The sequence below is a fragment of the Denticeps clupeoides genome, chromosome 19, assembly GCF_900700375.1.
Source record: "Denticeps clupeoides chromosome 19, fDenClu1.1, whole genome shotgun sequence".
NCBI classification, from domain to species: domain Eukaryota; kingdom Metazoa; phylum Chordata; class Actinopteri; order Clupeiformes; family Denticipitidae; genus Denticeps; species Denticeps clupeoides.
This window is the reverse complement of record NC_041725.1, coordinates 15,592,224-15,608,914: the sequence shown is the minus strand read 5'-3', so window position 1 is coordinate 15,608,914 and position 16,691 is coordinate 15,592,224. Positions and strand designations below refer to the sequence as shown.

General features: G+C 49.3%; 1 protein-coding gene across 1 annotated transcript in view; it reads left to right on the top strand.

Annotated features, from left to right (window-relative positions):
* Positions 1-1,949: 1,949 nt before the first annotated feature.
* nr5a2 (nuclear receptor subfamily 5, group A, member 2) overlaps positions 1,950-16,691 on the top strand; it is a 39,507-nt gene continuing 24,765 nt past the window's right edge. Inside the window, exons 1-4 of the mRNA XM_028961721.1 lie at positions 1,950-2,031; positions 3,356-3,474; positions 4,537-4,678; positions 6,756-7,408. Coding sequence (XP_028817554.1) covers positions 1,950-2,031; positions 3,356-3,474; positions 4,537-4,678; positions 6,756-7,408 — 996 coding nt within the window. The remainder of the gene's footprint in view (positions 2,032-3,355; positions 3,475-4,536; positions 4,679-6,755; positions 7,409-16,691) is intronic.

Genomic DNA, 16,691 nt, shown 5'->3' with positions numbered 1-16,691 from the left:
TTTTTTACTTTGGCCCACTTTTCCCCGACAGGTTAATCATTCCACCGGTACTATCTGCCAGCTCGCCTTATCTGCCCGTGTGTCACTTTATAACAGGCCGTTATCGAGCCCGTCCCCTGGTCACGTGGCCGCCCGCAGCCTATCAGCGCGGAGCGTCTTTCGAAGACTCCCGATTATTGCCTGCGAGATACGAGTCCTGACTGAGCGCAGGTCACAATAATATGGGGGAGGGGGGGGGGGGGGGTTCTTCTTCATTCTCCAAGTCAAATTAGTGGGAAGTACTAACTTTTTTTTTTTTTTTTTTTTTTTTTTCATGTCTTTGTTTTTGCCCGTGGGGGGGTGCAGGTGATGTCCCAGAGCGGTGGACAGCGGACGTCAAAAGCGTGTCCTCCCCCACCACCCCACCCCACCCGTTACTGTAGCGCCATCGGCCTTCTGATCAAATCGACGGATCCGCATTGATCTCCCATCGATTGCGCGCACTGCGATAATTAGGCATAATTAAACATTTCCCCGCGGCCCGTATATCTCCGCGCCGTTTCCTTTTCTTTTTGGGTTTCTGGGACAGATGGCTGCCTCCAAGTTGAGAGGTGAAAAGGTAACGCGGGCCTTTTATTTCTCAGATTTACACAGAAGTGTCTGTACATTTCACGACGCGAAGAGGGCAAATTTCTCAGATCTATTTAATCGAAGCATTACGGGACGGCTTTGCGTAAATCAAAGATCGTAATAATTTTCTTTGTGAATTATGTATAGTATTTTAAGGCGCGCGTTTACATTAAAATATGTATGAAAAAAACAATAGTTAAAATCATATGTTGCGCTTCCCGCTAATTTCGTCTAATTAGCCGGTGATGGGAGTGTCGCGCGCCACTTCCCATTAAATCAATTAATTCATCTGTTCATTTACCGCTCTGTAGTTCGCAAAAAAATAAAAAACGAACTTTGTAAAATATTACCACCCGATTGGCATCAAAAGAAAAGCCTGCAATTCCGTGTAATTGTGTTGTAATTGACAAGACGTTACAAGCACGACATTTTGAGCGACAATCCTAAATGTCACATTTCATTTGTAAAATCCCTCCTATTTCACCTGTGAGGTGTGGCGCGGCTGAAAGCTGCTGCGTCCCAGCTATTCACGCGCAAGTGCGACATAAAACATCAGCAATAAAGTCGATATGCGACATTGACGGTAATCGACGAACATATTGTCGTTATGGCAACCGCCGCTCTGCGCTCTGGTCGCTTTTTTTCTCCACATTTTTTATTCGTTATTATCATTCCGGGAAAAAAAAGCGACCAAGAAGTAAACGAAAGCCCCGCCCCCTGGCCCGCAATCATCCAATCGTGTTCGCCGCCGGTGCGCTCGGCTCCCGAGTTCGCGGACTAAGTTCAACCAAATCGACGTATCGTCGCAGCCACGAAAAAGGCCGATTTATTTCCACTGGTGCCGATTAAAAGATTTGCGATAATAAGGCCGGTTCTGGCGTGTCGCGTCGTGTCTACCTTTTCCTTCGACGAACTTTCAAAACCGGAGCGCGAGCGCGGCTCGCCGCTGGCCGGACGCGCGTCGTCCCCGCTTCGTACCGGCGTGTTCGTTTAGCGCCGATCCGCGCCGCGCCGCCATTGGCCGAAGCCTCGTGACGTCACGCGCCGAGCCGGCCGCCGATTGGCCGCCGCCGCCGCGTCAGCGCGGGCTAAACGCGGCGGCCGGGGCAGGATGGCTCCGCAGAACCGCGCACGCCAGGAGCCGGAGCGAGGCGCACGGCAGGCTGCGCAGGGAGGGAGGGGGCGAACTTTACTTCCACACCGCCTCTCCGGGAGCATGAAGTTCGCGGCGGCCGGGCGGCAGTAGCGACCGGGTCCCCCCCCCCCCCCCGACGTCCCGGTGGCGCGCAGGTGGCCCGCCGGAGCGCGCCGACCCTCCACCTGAGCGCAGCGCGGCTGTCATGCTGCCCAAAGCGGAGACGGAACCGCCGGGACTCGCGCGATCGCGTGGAGAGCAGGGCCGCGTGGCGGCCAACATGCAAGGTAAAGGGTCCGAGGGGCGAGGCGGGTTCGAGGCTCCCCGCGGTCCGTGTTACCTCCCGCTCCGTTACAGAGGAAAGCAACGAAAACAATAAGAAAAAGTTCTACGAGGGTTGCATATACTGTACACACACACACACACACACACACACACATATATATAATTTTAAAAGCTGTAAGAATCATAATAAAATAAATCGCAGGAGATCCCCGAGCGGAGCGTCTCCAGATAATCAGACGGGGCATTAACTTGTGAAACGGCCGCATTAATAATTTATCGTGTGGTTTTTACAGGCCGGTAGATCTTCCCGTCGTTACGAAATCGCTGTCCTGTCCTGATTTGTCCTCGTAAATATATAAATATATATAAATATATACATGTATATAAAATAACATTTTACTATTATTCTACTATTATTTTATAGAGCGCTGTAAAATGTAGCTGGATAAAATGGCCGAGTATATAATGAGAAGTCTTTTCCCCCCTGTCCCATACAGAATATAAAACGTAATCGTGCGGAGACGTCGCGGCTGCGGTCGGTTTTAATAAATGCGAATTAATAGAATTCCATGCAAAAAAAAATCCGGGTTTTTGGTGCAGGTGGGAATTTTGCCCGAGATTCTCCAGGCCGGAGCAGAACTTCGCATCGATTATAAATCGGAATCGACGCGACAGGATTCTCGTTTTTTTTTGTTTTTTTTAATACGTTTTTAATTTTTTTCCCCTCATTTTCAGGTCGGTGCAGACCGACGTCGACGAGCGGGGATTTTCGCGTAAAACTTTGTTTCTCGCTCCAAAGTTTTGGAAGAAATCAATTGTCGGGGCAAATCTTATTTTTTTATTTCCATTTTTAACTTGTTGCGCGTTTGAATTCCACCCCGAAGCCTCCACATATTTTGTTATATTTTTTTATATTGTTCACAGCGCCGGTTTTGTTCATTTTAAATTTCAAACGCCGTTTTTTTTATTTATTTTTTTGGTCGCCACAGGCATGTCACATTCGAAAGAAAAACTTTATGTACGTCGCCGAAATGTGACCTGGGGACGACTTGAGAAATAAATACCGCAGAAGCCGCATAACGGTAACTGTCTCTAAATTAACGCGACAACGGAGCCTGCGGTCGGTTTCAATCCGACCAATCACGACGCGCCGTTCTTATTTATGCCTTTCAGGCTGTTTGATGGCTTTGATACGCGGCGAGACTGACGTCTGACAAGCCGTGACGTTCTTCCTGCCAACACCTTTACTTCATATGGGATATTCGGACAGAATAGGAAGCGTGTGTGTGTGTGTGTGTGTGCTGATGTGTCTGTGCTTCTCCACAGCCCCCCAGTTTAAAATGATGGACTACTCGTACGACGAAGATCTGGACGAGATGTGTCCGGTGTGCGGAGACAAGGTTTCTGGATACCACTACGGCCTCCTGACCTGCGAGAGCTGCAAGGTAGGACCTCACACGAGCCAACCCAACATCTCGCACGTCCCGACTCCTCTGGACTTCCGAAACTATTTCCTGTATGAGAAGTTGTGTTCAGATTAGAAATGGCTGATTAAATTATTTTTTTTTAAACGTCCCTCACGCCTGCCGGACTCGTGCACGGTGTGTGTTCGTGCTGCGGCCGCCGGCCGGTGCCGCATTAACGTCATGGCCGCTGGTCTGATTTCAAAGTCTGCTGTCGGCTTTACAAATACGAGCGATGTGGCTGCCTGCCTCGTTCGCTCTGTCACCTTTGACCCCAAATACCCAAATATAGAGGCGGTTTGGACGGGCAGTACCAGTCTGCTAAACTTTACCCTGCTTTACCGAGCAGGGAGTTCTGTGGAAAGTTGTCTACAGGTTATGTAAAGGAGCCATTAAGAAATGTGCATTTTTCTATCCTTCGTCCCATGTAAATGTAACAAAGCGCTTAATAAAGGCGGGGGCGAGTGTAATAACCTGCAGGACGGACGGGACCCGGAGCCCCCGCCGCTGGTGGACCCTCGCAACTCCGTGTAAATTATGGATCGGACTTTACTGAGCATTTTACGCACTCCTGTGTCCTTTAGGCATGAAAAAGTGCGTCTGGGCGGTGGGGAGTCGTGCCGCAGGAGAGAGGCTGGTAGTAGCCTAGTGGGGTAACACACTCGCCTGTGAACCAGAGGACCCAGATTCGAACCCCACTTACTACCATTGTGTCCCTGAGCAAGACACTTAACCCTAAATTGCTCTGGGGGGGGGGGGACTGTCCCTGTAACTACTGATTGTAAGTCGCTCTGGTAAAGAGTGTCTGATAAATGCTGTAAATGTATGTATTTGAATTCTGATATTCCCTTTTTTTGGTATTTTACAGTTGTTAGAACATTCTAGAATGCATGAAAAAGTCTCTCTGCTTTAGACGTCTGTAGGAGACACTTTTGAGAAGTTGGGGCGGGGCGGGCGGGGTCTGTGTTTCTGTGTCCGCTGTCCATGGTGTCTTCATGTTTTGACGGTCCTGACGTCTTTAATTGCCCCTCCCGCCTCTGACAGGGTTTCTTCAAGCGCACCGTCCAGAACAACAAGCGCTACACGTGCATCGAGAACCAGAGCTGCCAGATCGACAAGACGCAGCGGAAACGCTGCCCCTACTGCCGATTCCAGAAGTGCCTTACGGTCGGCATGAAGCTGGAAGGTACCGGCGCCTCCCGCGACACTCCCTCCCCCCCCCCGCCCCGGCCTGCCCCGCCCTATCCGTACCAAGCGGCAGCATGGCAGGCCGCTCCACGACGCGCTCGGCGTAATTACTATTAATCACGCGAAGGCCGCGGGGCGGAATGCTCGGCGCTGCCACTTTACAGCTCACCCAGCGCGGGGACGGGGACGGGGACGGGACGCGAGGTCCCTGCAGCGATCTGCCGGGGCCATGAATTCTCGTCTTCCAGGAGTTGTCACCGCGCCGGGCCCGATTTCTCAGGATTCCTGTGTGTGTGTGTGTGTGTGTGTGTGTGTGTGTGTGTGTGTGCGTGTGTGTGTTTGTGTGTTTTGGGCCTATCTGAATGACACGGACGGTGCCCGGACAAATCAGTCACCGTGACACACGGCATTATTGTTCCAAACATTTTGCCACTATCAGGGAGATTTCATTTTATTTTTTTAATTTTGTCCCGTTATCCAAACGTATTTTACCAACCCGCCCTTTTATTCCGAGAAAAGCATGGAGACACGAGACTCTTTTTCTAGTTGGACACACATGCGTACGGGGGCCTTGACCTGTCAGCGACGGACCGGGGGTTCTCGTAGAGCCGCTCGCCAGCGGCCCGGCGCGCCATCACTTACGCACAGGTATCATAGGTATTCACGCGGGCCGCGGGCGCGGCACACTCCCGGGGACGTGACAAACAGGGTGTCAGGACGCGGCCAGGAGGGCCGTTAATATGCCGCCACCCGACAGGGGTGCTCAGGTCCGCGCGCTTAATATTCCTGTATATTAAACACACATAAATCAGCCAATGAGCGGCGGCGGCCTGAGCAGAGAGAGAGAGAGGGGCCGAGAGTGGCTTCTCTCCGCCGCAGACAGGCCTATACGGCGCGCATGCCAATAACCTTGTTTAATTAGAGAGGCAAAAAAAAAAAAGAAGCGGATTCCTGATCAGACGCACGGGTCCAGACCTCATTGTGTTTTTCCCAAATGGGCCGACTATTAGTTTTAAGCTCATTAATTACCCTGTTGCTCTGAATCGTAAATAGTTGGAGTCGCTACAACCATGTGAAGCAGATGCACGTTCTTTTTTTTATTTTATTCTCCCCCCCTTCCCCCTTTTCCATTTTTCCTGTCTGTTTTTTTAAGTGATAAATTATTAATCGTGGCATTAATCCCTTTTTTTTTTTTTTTTTTTTCCTCGAATCACCCACACCTCACCTCCAGCACTTGGGGGGCTTGTCGGTCTGACTCTGCGTGTGTGTGTGTGTGAGTGTGTGTGCAGTCGGAGTCGGGCTCGGCGACAGCGACCGCTGCGACAGGGGCCATTAAATTTACTCCCAAGGCAGATGTTGCACGGGACCCCTTTTAATTACTTGATGTTATTTATTTATTTCGGGGCTTCCTCGCAGGGCCGTGTTTTTTGGGGGAGTGTTAACAGGGTGTAGTGGTCTCATGCTGACCAGGTCCTGGGGGCCGTGTGTGTGTGTGTGTGTGTGTGGACGCGTGATGGGAAGAGAGTGTGTTTTTTCTTTCTTTCTCTCGCTCTTCCTTTAGTCATTCATCTGCTGACAGCCCTGTTCCACAGACGTGCGATAGAGAGGATTAATTAAGGATGAATAATTAAAAAATGCCCCCAACAGACAAAAAAAAAAAAAAAAAAAAAAGAAACGGGACAAGAAGGCGTGTTCTTGTGGTGGAGATCACAGATAGTCTGTTTTACACAGAGAAGTGATCTCATTAGCTGTACTGATTAAAATTTGATGCTCTTTGGGTTCTCGTTTCTAATTTCATTATTAACACTTTCATTTGTTGCCATTTTGCTCTTTTGGAATCCATTAAGATTCAAACATATTTGTGTTGAATTGTAAATTAATGTTATGATCAGTATTGAAAATATCTATATTTGGCATTGCATCTTTTTATTAATTTTTTTTAAATTGAGCATTTTACCAAAGCTTTACATTCTAAAATTATAGGCATTTGTAAAAATTGTTGCCAGATCTGTGCCTGTAAAATGTGCATTTTCAACATGTGGTAACTCATGCGTTCCTCCACCTCTTCCCCGAAGCTGTGAGAGCGGACCGCATGCGGGGCGGACGCAACAAGTTCGGCCCGATGTACAAGCGGGACCGCGCTCTGAAGCAGCAGAAGAAGGCGCTCATCCGGGCCAACGGCCTGAAGATCGAGGCCATGAGCCAGGTGATGCAGAGCGTCCCCACGGACCTCACCATCTCCTCGGCCATTCAGAACATCCACTCGGCCTCCAAGGGCCTGCCGCTGAGCCACGCGGCGCTGCCGCCGGCCGACTACGACCGCAGCCCCTTCGTCACCTCGCCCGTCAGCATGGCCATGCCCCTCCACGCCGGCGGCCTGCAGGGCTACCCGGCCGCCTACGGCCACTTCCAGAGCCGCACCATCAAGTCCGAGTACCCGGACCCTTACACCAGCTCGCCCGAGTCCATCATGGGCTACCCGTACATGGACACGTACCAGAGCGGCTCGCCCCCCAGCTTCCCCCACCTCATTGTCGAGCTGCTCAAGTGTGAGCCAGACGAGCCTCAGGTTCAGGCCAAGATCCTGGCGTACCTGCAGCAGGAGCAGGCCAGCCGCGGCAAGCACGAGAAACTCAACACCTTCGGCCTCATGTGCAAAATGGCCGACCAAACGCTCTTTTCCATCGTGGAGTGGGCCAGGAGCAGCGTCTTCTTCCGAGAGCTCAAGGTACGTGGATGTGCGTTCCGCGGGCCAGACCGCCCCCTAACTATAACGATTCAATTAGCCTAGCGGGTAACACACTCGCCTGTGAACCAGGAGACCCAGGTTCAAACCCCACTTACTACCATCGTGTCCTGAGCAGGACACTTAACCCTGAGTGTCTCCTGGGGGGGACTGTCCCAGTCACTACTGATTGTAAGTCGCTCTGGATAAGGGCGTCTGGTAAATGTAAATGAATGGTCGTGGTATTAACGTTAATTTATAGGGTGGTAGTAGCCTAGCAGGTAACACACTCGCCTATGAACCAGAAGACCCCGGTTCAAACCCCACTTACTACCATTGTGTTCCTGAGCAAGACACTTAACCCTGAGTGTCTCCAGGAGGGGACTGTCCCTGTAACTACTGATTGCTCTGGATAAGGGCGTCTGATAAATGCTCTAAATGTAATGTAAATGAAACGTAAATGCACCGTTCCACTGCCATTTTGCAGCAGCGCATGCCAGCAATGCCGGCTGATGCCCAGCCGCCACCCCCCACCCACGCGAGGCAGGAAAACCCAGCCCAGAGTCGGCTGTGCCACATTTACCGGGCAATAAAGCGGCACGGCCTCCCCGCGTGCCAGGAGAATTCCCTTTTCACTGGTGGCCTTCAGCAGACCAGGACAAACTTTCGGTTAGATCAACGCAGAGAACAGGAAACAAAGAGTTGGTCGTGTAGGTACCAGGGCACAGCAGACCTATCACCAGGAATTCTGGGAATATTGCTCCTGCACCCTGATAACCAGTTTTTTTCACCGATTAAATGTCATATTGGCCAAAATATAAGACATCCTGGAATGACAAATTAACCCTCTGGTTACAAAATATTTAATTTTTACCGCGGTTTACCGGCGTATTTATATTCTTCTGACGAACCTGAAATTATATTTGGACCTATGAGATGTATATTTTTTACATTAATGCGGTGCTGATTGGTTTCTACCAAGAGCTCTTCACGCCCGGCAGAAACGGGCCGCGCCTCATTGTGCGTGTGATGAAAGTTTGTAATTGAGCCCGACACCTCGGCGAGTGCTGGGTGGCCGCCCTCGCCCGCCCCGGAGTGCGCCGCCATTATGCCAGGCCGATGATGATCCACGCTGGCCATGCGTCCACAAAGGCCGGGACAAAGGAGCCCTCGCGCGCAGCCTACTTTCTAGCCCCCGCAGCATTGTTCGGTGGCACTTATTCTTAAAAAGATGGGAGGGGGGGACAGGAGTGGACGAGAGGCGCATGTCTGTCGGAGACAAAACGCACAATGTGCTGGAGTGAGCGTTTAGTTGAAGAGGTTTTTCACACGGAAAATGAAAAAAAAACTCCCAGCCTCCCTTGCAGCTAATTAGCAGCTACTTGTACAGTGATGGGGGGGGGGGCAGAGTCCTGGGTACGATCCACAACAACACACACTGTATCTCACCAGGAGTGTGTGTGCGGGGCTCCGGAAATGTATTTATTTGGGGCCCCATAATCAGAAGGTTGCCGGTTCGAATCCCGGTGCCACTGAGCAAAGCACCGTCCCCACACACTGCTCCCCGGGCAGTCATGGCCGCCCACTGCTCACCAAGGGTGATGGGTTAAATGCAGAGGACACATTTCACTGTGTGCACCGTGTGCTGTGCTGCTGTGCAGAATTTGAATTCGAGTTACTGCGCAAGGACGATACTAGTCCTGAAAATCCCTGCTGGTTAGGACAGTTTCTCCGAAAGGTCTTTTTGCCCCTGAGAGGCCAGGTCCCTCCTGTCTCTCTCCTCCAGGTGCTCTGCCGTCCGGCTGGACACCGACCAGAAGGAATCAGTCGCCAGCCTTTGTGTGTCTTTGCCTCAGACGTCCGGAACAAACGGCATCGTGACAGAACAAGTGTGGAGGGAGGTAAACACGGGAAATACGAGTGAATAAAGGGCTTGTTAAGCGACTATAAATAAAGCCTCCATCTTCGGCGCTATTATTAGTTAGGTAGGAACAAAAGAGTTTATCTGCTAATAGACCCGGGCGAGAAGCGTCTGCCAGGAGTCTTTAAAGATTTTGTTTCCACGAGTCGGACTTAGTTACCGCACTCATAAATATTTAGCCGTTACGAGTCCGCTTAAGAGGGCTCCCCATTGTATTCTGGAGAAGAAACGCTCCCCACGCCATTCCTCACACTCGGGGTTGTAAAACAGAAACCCGAACGGCTCTACCTGCTCGACTGCGAATAGGAGGAAACGGCTTGGCTGCTCCGTCGTTTCAGGCTGACTGAACGGGGCAAATATGCGGCCCTGCTCTGTGCTCCAATCAGAAGAGGCGATGCCCAGACCTACGTTCCTTTGCTCCGTTTCTGCGTTTAATGGAAGATCTACACGTTTTATGTTAATGTAACAACTTTTTAAAATGAAATTTAAATGAAAGCGCTACACATGGCAGAAGATACTGTATGTGAATATTGTGTGTTATTGCTGTTATGTATTTATTTGTACTGTATTGTGTCTTTGTGCTTGTATATGAGTGTGTAGTTTTGTGTGACTTAGGGTAGTTGAGGTGGGTTTAGGTTCAGGACAGACTGGATGTAGTTACATGTTTATAACAGTAGCACAGTTGTCATCCTGGGTCATCAAAATCTCTAAACATAAAGTGTGTGTCTGTGTAAATATGGCAGTGTGTGTGTGTGTGTGTGTGTGTGTGTGTGTGTGTGTGTGTGTAAAACCGAGAGAATTTGAGAGTGTGTGAGTGTAACTAAAAGAGTGTGTGTATCTGTGTAAAGGATTCGTGTGTGTGTGTGAGAGCGTCCAAGAGATTTTTTTATATGTATAAGTATGTAAAAAGCATGAGTTAATGTGTGTGTGTAAGTGTATAAACATGACAGTGAAAGCTTATCTGGGTTCATGTGACAGATAGAGTGTGTGTCTGTATTAATTTGTGTGTGTGTGTTTGAGTGTAAATACGGGGTAGTGGGAGTGTGTGAGTGTAAATACGGGGTAGTGGGAGTGTGTGTGTATGTGTGCGTGTGTGTGTATGTGTATATGTGTGTGTGTGTATGTGTGTGTGTGTGTGTGCGTGTGTGTGTGTATGTATGTGTGTGTGTATATGTATATGTGTGTGAGTGTGAGTGTGTGTGTGTGTGTGTGCGTGTGCGTGTGTATATGTATATATGTGAGTGTGTGTGTGTGCGTGTGTGTGTATGTGTGTATATGTATATGTGTGTGAGTGTGAGTGTGAGTGTGTGTGTGTGTGTGTGTGAGTGTATATGTATATATGTGTGTGAGTGTGTGCGTGTGTGTGTGCGTGTGCGTGTGAGTGTGTATATGTATATATGTGTGTGTGTATATGTATATGTGTGTGTGTGTGAGTGTGTATGTGTGTGTGTGTGTGTGTGTATATGTATATGTGTGTGTGTGTGTGTGTGTGTGTGTGTGAGTGTATATGTATATGTGTGTGAGTGTGTGTGTGTGTGCGTGTGCGTGCCGGTCTGTCCAGCACCATCCCGCCTGGCGTGTGAGGCCTCCTCTGTGTGAGCGCTGGGGAAACAGCTGGCAGCGTTGTGCCGCGGGGCTGACGTGCCTCGGCTCTTCCCCGCCGGCGGCTGGCGGGGAGTGATTCACGCCCGCAGAGACGCTGCTCACCATTGTGCTGCTCTACCTTTGTTTACTGGCGGGACTCATGTGGCCGCGTCTTTCCTCGCTCGCAGAACAATGGAGCAGGATTAGGAGCTCGGTAGAAATATATAGATTTGTTTGTGTGCGTGTGTGAGCAGTTTTTTTTTTATTGATCTTTCGGGCGGTGGAATGAAGTATTACCCTCCTCTCCTCTCCTCTCCGATTCATCTCTCCATATTGTCGGACTCGCGTTGTTGGTACAAAATACTATCATACGTATATTTACTCCTCCGACCTGATAAAACTCAGCCGAGCAGAGCCCGCGATGCCTCCACATGTGGCCACGATACTTATTTTTGTCTTTTCATGGCTTCTGTGGGACGGTCTCGAGTGATTTCTCTTCCTCTCTTTCCCTTTTTTTCCCGTGTTTGGCCCTCGGCGTTCCGGGGAATGACAATACCAGGCCGGCCATTAAGTTAGGAAGACTGTATTAGGGTCTTGTGTCCAGGCCTGCCGAGAGCCCGTACGCTTAGTGGAAAAGCATCTGGAAAAGAAAGAGAGGAAGAAAGACAGAAAAAAAAAAAAAAAAAAACGTGCCTGGCATCAGACATGTCCACCGGTTCCTTGAACTCGCATTTGTCCGTCGCTGATTATCGCCGGCTTCCGCAAAACCCGCAGTGGTGCATCGAAAGTACAGCAACGTAATGAATGAGTACGTTAATGCCCATCAAACAATATTTCCCCAATAATAACGAGCATGGAGAGTTGGATGGAACATCATCTTTACCTTTTCATGAAAATGGTGCCAATGCCAGTAAACATTGAACCAAAAGCCTTCTTTTTTCTTTCAGAAAAAGTGACGCTGTCTTACTCTCAGGGTCTGGACGGATACGGAATACCAAATATGATATTTTTTAACAAGGGTGGACGGCATCGTTGCCAGATACCCATTTACATTTACAGCATTTACCAGACGCCCTTATCCAGAGCGACTTACAGTCAGTAGTTACAGGGACAGTCCCCCCCTGGGGACACTCAGGGTTAAGTGTCTTGCTCAGGGACACAATGGTAGTAAGTGGGATTTGAACCTGGGTCATAGGCGAGTGTGTTACAACCACCCTGTATACCCGATTGTTTCAGCAAGTTTAGATTTAAATGGCAGTTGTTGAAATGTGAGTCTGTTGTTCTTTTCAATTCAAGTCTGATGGACATGACGGTTATGGATGATACACGGAGAACTTCGCAGACATTGCACAAACGGCGTGCAAATGCCAGAATATTAGTATTTAGGCTGCACCCCAATATTCATGATATTCAAATTTGTGACTATGTGAAAACATTGATATTTTTTTGGAAATGCTGCCGAATCCCAGGTGACCGGCTGCCAGGTTCTTGTTTTTTCATATATGGATCATACATGGATCAAGCATAATTGCAGAAAACAGTGAATTTCACACGGAACGCCTCATGCTTAAAACATGCAAACGCGCAGCCCCGAATTTCCCAGCATTCCGTTTTCCAGTAGAGAACCGCCAGACCCCCCACCCCGCCCTACCAACCCCCCTCTGGTGTTTTTTCCCCCACGTGTGATACATGAACTTATGACCAATTTATATCTCCAGTTACAAGCCCCACTATCCCTCCACTGGCCATAACCCCTCCGCGCTGCTGCTGCCACGGAGGTCACCCCCACCCCCATCCTGACAAACGGCCGGAGCGCGAGCGGCGCTGCCGCGGCCGGAGATTTGTAACCGTGTCCCTGGTCCATTGCATTTGAATTATTCCGCCGCCCCCCCCGTCCCCTCGCGAGCTCGCCGTTTTACATCAGCGCCTCTCCCCCCCCCCGGTGACGGTCGTGAACAAGGGACAGGGGAGGAAGCCAAGGGCAGGGGTGTGTCCTGAAGGACGCGTTTAGGGCCCTTTGTTGGGGGGGGGGGGGACAGGTGGAAGGTTAATGGCCCCGGGCCGGATCCACCAGCCGCTCAGACTTGATATATGGGCTCTGGGCCCGGTGCGGGCGTAGGCTTTCAAAGATATATTATTTCATTTGAGGAGCAGCATTCCCGCGCCCTGCATTTGTCCACTGATAGATGATACCCCCCCCCCCCCCCCCCCCCCCCCCCCCATCACCCCGGCAGCCACAATTGGCGGTGGCGTGTGAGTTTTTGTAAGGCCTGCTCCTGTACTGATTTTTTTTTTTTATTCTCTCTCTCTCTCTCTCTCTCTCTCTCTCTCGGCTTGACCCCTCCGTCATTCCCCCTCTCCCGCAGACAGGCGTGTTTTTCTTTGCCGGTTATTCCAGTGGTAAGTTTATCCGCTTGATCAGCGGCGATAACGGGGACATTGTCACAGCGGCCCGCTCCCGTACATAAATTCCGGAGATTTCCAATAAAAAGCGATTCACGTTACGGTGCAGGGAGGAGTTGGAATATTCCGGAACTTCGCAGCTCATTACTCGATCATTGTTCTATTTGCGTCGCTAAATGGCAGCGGTTATCTGATCGGTGGCTGTGTTGGTCGTTGCCATGCGCCGGCCTCTCCGTGCCGTTTATATCCCTCCGTTCTTCGCGTCTCCCCGACTCCAGAAAGGCACGTCCCGCTCCCCGGAGGACCCCGCCGACCGGAGGAAGGAAGCGTGCGCACTTGTTAAAAGGAAAGATTTAAGGCCCGAAGTCCCCACAGACGGACTCGGACACGGGGGAGGGGGATTTTTAGTGTTGCTCCAAATCTGCTCATCCACTTGTTGCTTTGATGAGGGATAAAAGGCTGTCATGAACTACCAGTTCCTCACCAGGAGCTGATAGAATTGCTTACCGGCAGCCTGCCGTGCCTGCAGGCTCCACTTCAACCCCTTAGAAATTGTCATCGTTTTTGCCAAAAGTTCCAGCAATGGTCCCTGGACCTAAGGGCCCTTGTGGGTGGGTCTTGCGACACTCTGTTGCAGGCTGGTTACTACGGGTAGGAATAAAATGTAAAATGTCGTATATGATAATGATGCTGTTTATTCTATCATTCTGCAATACTTGATACACGGCAAGATAGTTTTCTTGATACGTGCGTAAGAATAAAATCCCTCAAATTTTATGTATTCAACTTAAATTTGCATTAAACACCGACTCGCCACAACATTAAATCCACCGAAAGGTAAAGTGAGCCTCATTGCTTTTCTGGTTACTGGTGGCCGAGGTAAAGTGCGGTAGGAAACATGCCCTTCCCTTCTCAGAAGTTCCCCACTGCCTGAAATCTATATTTCCGAGCACTTTGCCGATGAAAAAGTTCATCAGGTGAATTTGGTTGTAAAAGCCTTTTTTATTGGCTTGCGTGGTGACTTGTTAGGAGCAGGACGTGCGATGTGGTGGCACCGCGCGGTCGCTGGTGGGCAACGCGGCAAGAAGTAGATTTCGATCAACGCCCGCTAACAAATCAACTCACTTTTTCTTTTTCTTTTTTTTTACTAAGAGGAGAGGAAAGGCACAAAATGCCCTCCTGCAAAAGTGCAATTTCCTTCTTAAATCAAGAGCCACTGCATTTTAAGCGATAGTCCAGCCGCAGCCTGGAGCGTCCGGACGCCGGACGAATATAAAAGCTAAAAGCATCTCTTCATAAACACAATGACGTTGGCCCAGTGGTGACCAGACTCACCACCACCTGGCACTTTTGTTCACAATCCAAAGCTCTTTATTATTATTATTATTATTATGGTATTTATATTATGTGGCATCGGTAAAACCAAGTACAGTGTTGCGTTTGGTTACATTACATATTGCGCTTAGATAGGAGGATTCAACAGGAGTGTTCGAAAATATCGATGTTTTACGTGGCGATATTGTATCGATACAGGAACATAAAATATCGATATTTTGTATGCAAAGTTAGTCCACCGAGATGAGAATCAGCGTGCGACTTCAACCTCCACTCCTGTAGATGGCGCTGTACAGCTGGGTACTTCGAATTACCGCCTGGCATTTCAGGCAGCATCACGTGTTTGAGCTCGGTTTTAACATTTTCAGCGAACTGTAGAATGTCGCAATGTCTTCACTGTACATCGTGATAAAATCGAATCGCGACCCATGTGTATCGTGATACGTATCATATCGTGAGATTTCAGGAGACACAGAACAGTTCATTTCTCTTTTCTGAGTGGACAGCAGTCCAACTTCCAAACTGACCAACAAGTCCAAACGCACCACAGAACCTCATAAAGCAGCTACAAGAAGTCCTCTCTACGGTGCACATTTCTAACGAAAAGACAAGACCGTGGAGGACAACTAGGTGCCAAACAAGGCAGCTAAACTGTGAGGAATAATGGGAAAATAATAAAATGAAAATTCCCAACGACGCAACATGTTTATTGATCAGTCGATTGCACTCTAAAATGATCACTTCTGTTTCAATTCTTCTCGAATCCCAGTTTTAGATGAAAGATTATTACACATTATGAACTAATCTTTTATTCACTGATCTACATTTTACATTTACAGCATTTATCAGACGCCCTAATCCAGAGTGACTTACAATCAGTATTTATAGGGACAGTTCCCCCCTGGAGACACTCAGGGTTATGTGTCTTGCTCAGGGACATAATGGTAGTAAGTGGGATTTGAACCTGGGTCTTCTGGTTCATAGGCGAAAACTCACGCGTGATCACCTCGCGTAAAATTACAATAGTACATGATGTCATCATGGAACACATTTATTCCCTAGCACTTAAGGGCAGTGATGGCCTAGCGGTTAAGGAAGCGGCCCCGTAATCAGAAGGTTGCCGGTTCGAATCCGATCTGCCATGGTACCACTGAGCAAAGCACCGTCCCCACACACTGCTCCCCTGTCTGCCCACTGCTCACTCAGGGTGATGGGTTAAATGCAGAGGACAGATTTCACTCTGTGCACCGTGTGCTGTGCTGCTGTGTATCACAGGTGACAATCACTTCACTTTCTCACTTCTCTGGTGTAGCTTTATTAGGCTGCTCTAAGCATCTTGTTCAAATCTTGACCTCTATTCAGCAGGACCCACCCCTGATTATCTACATGTAATCTGCACCTCTTGTCGTTCTCCGTCAGCAGTTGTCTTCGACGTCTATTTCCGTCGACTTATTTACAGCCCTCTATTCTTGACCCTGGTTCGCTCGTGGACACAGAGCCCAAAGACAATAGATAACCGGCAAGAACCCCAAAAGGGTCGCCTTACAGCGCACTTATATTTAACCTAACGTGTGTGATTAGATTTTGCACGTCGACGAGTGACACGTGCATTTCTGCTGGGTAACACTATATGGCGCACAGGGACCTGGCAGCAGCAGAAAAGGACAAAACCACCTGTTCATTAGAGCATTTTTCACGCCCGTCCCCAGCCTGGCAGGGCTCGCTGATAAGCGTTTCCATGCTCACAGGGCCTTAAAATGAAATATATTCTATATGCTGGGCAGGTTTTACGGTTTTCTTTTCTTTTTTTTTTTGCAATTATATGCAATTTCAATTGCTTATGCAAACGAAGAAATGTGTTGAAGGCAGATCAAAGGAAAAAAAAAAAAACATAAAAATTCTTCTGATATTACCGCCTTGTGCAGGCAGGAACGGCACCAGGTGCCAGAACGGGCCGGTTCCCCCACGCAGGTGCGCGCGTTTATGGCCTCAGGAACCTGTGCCGGTTCTAAAAGCAGCACCGGCGGCCTGTTGTTCCTGTAA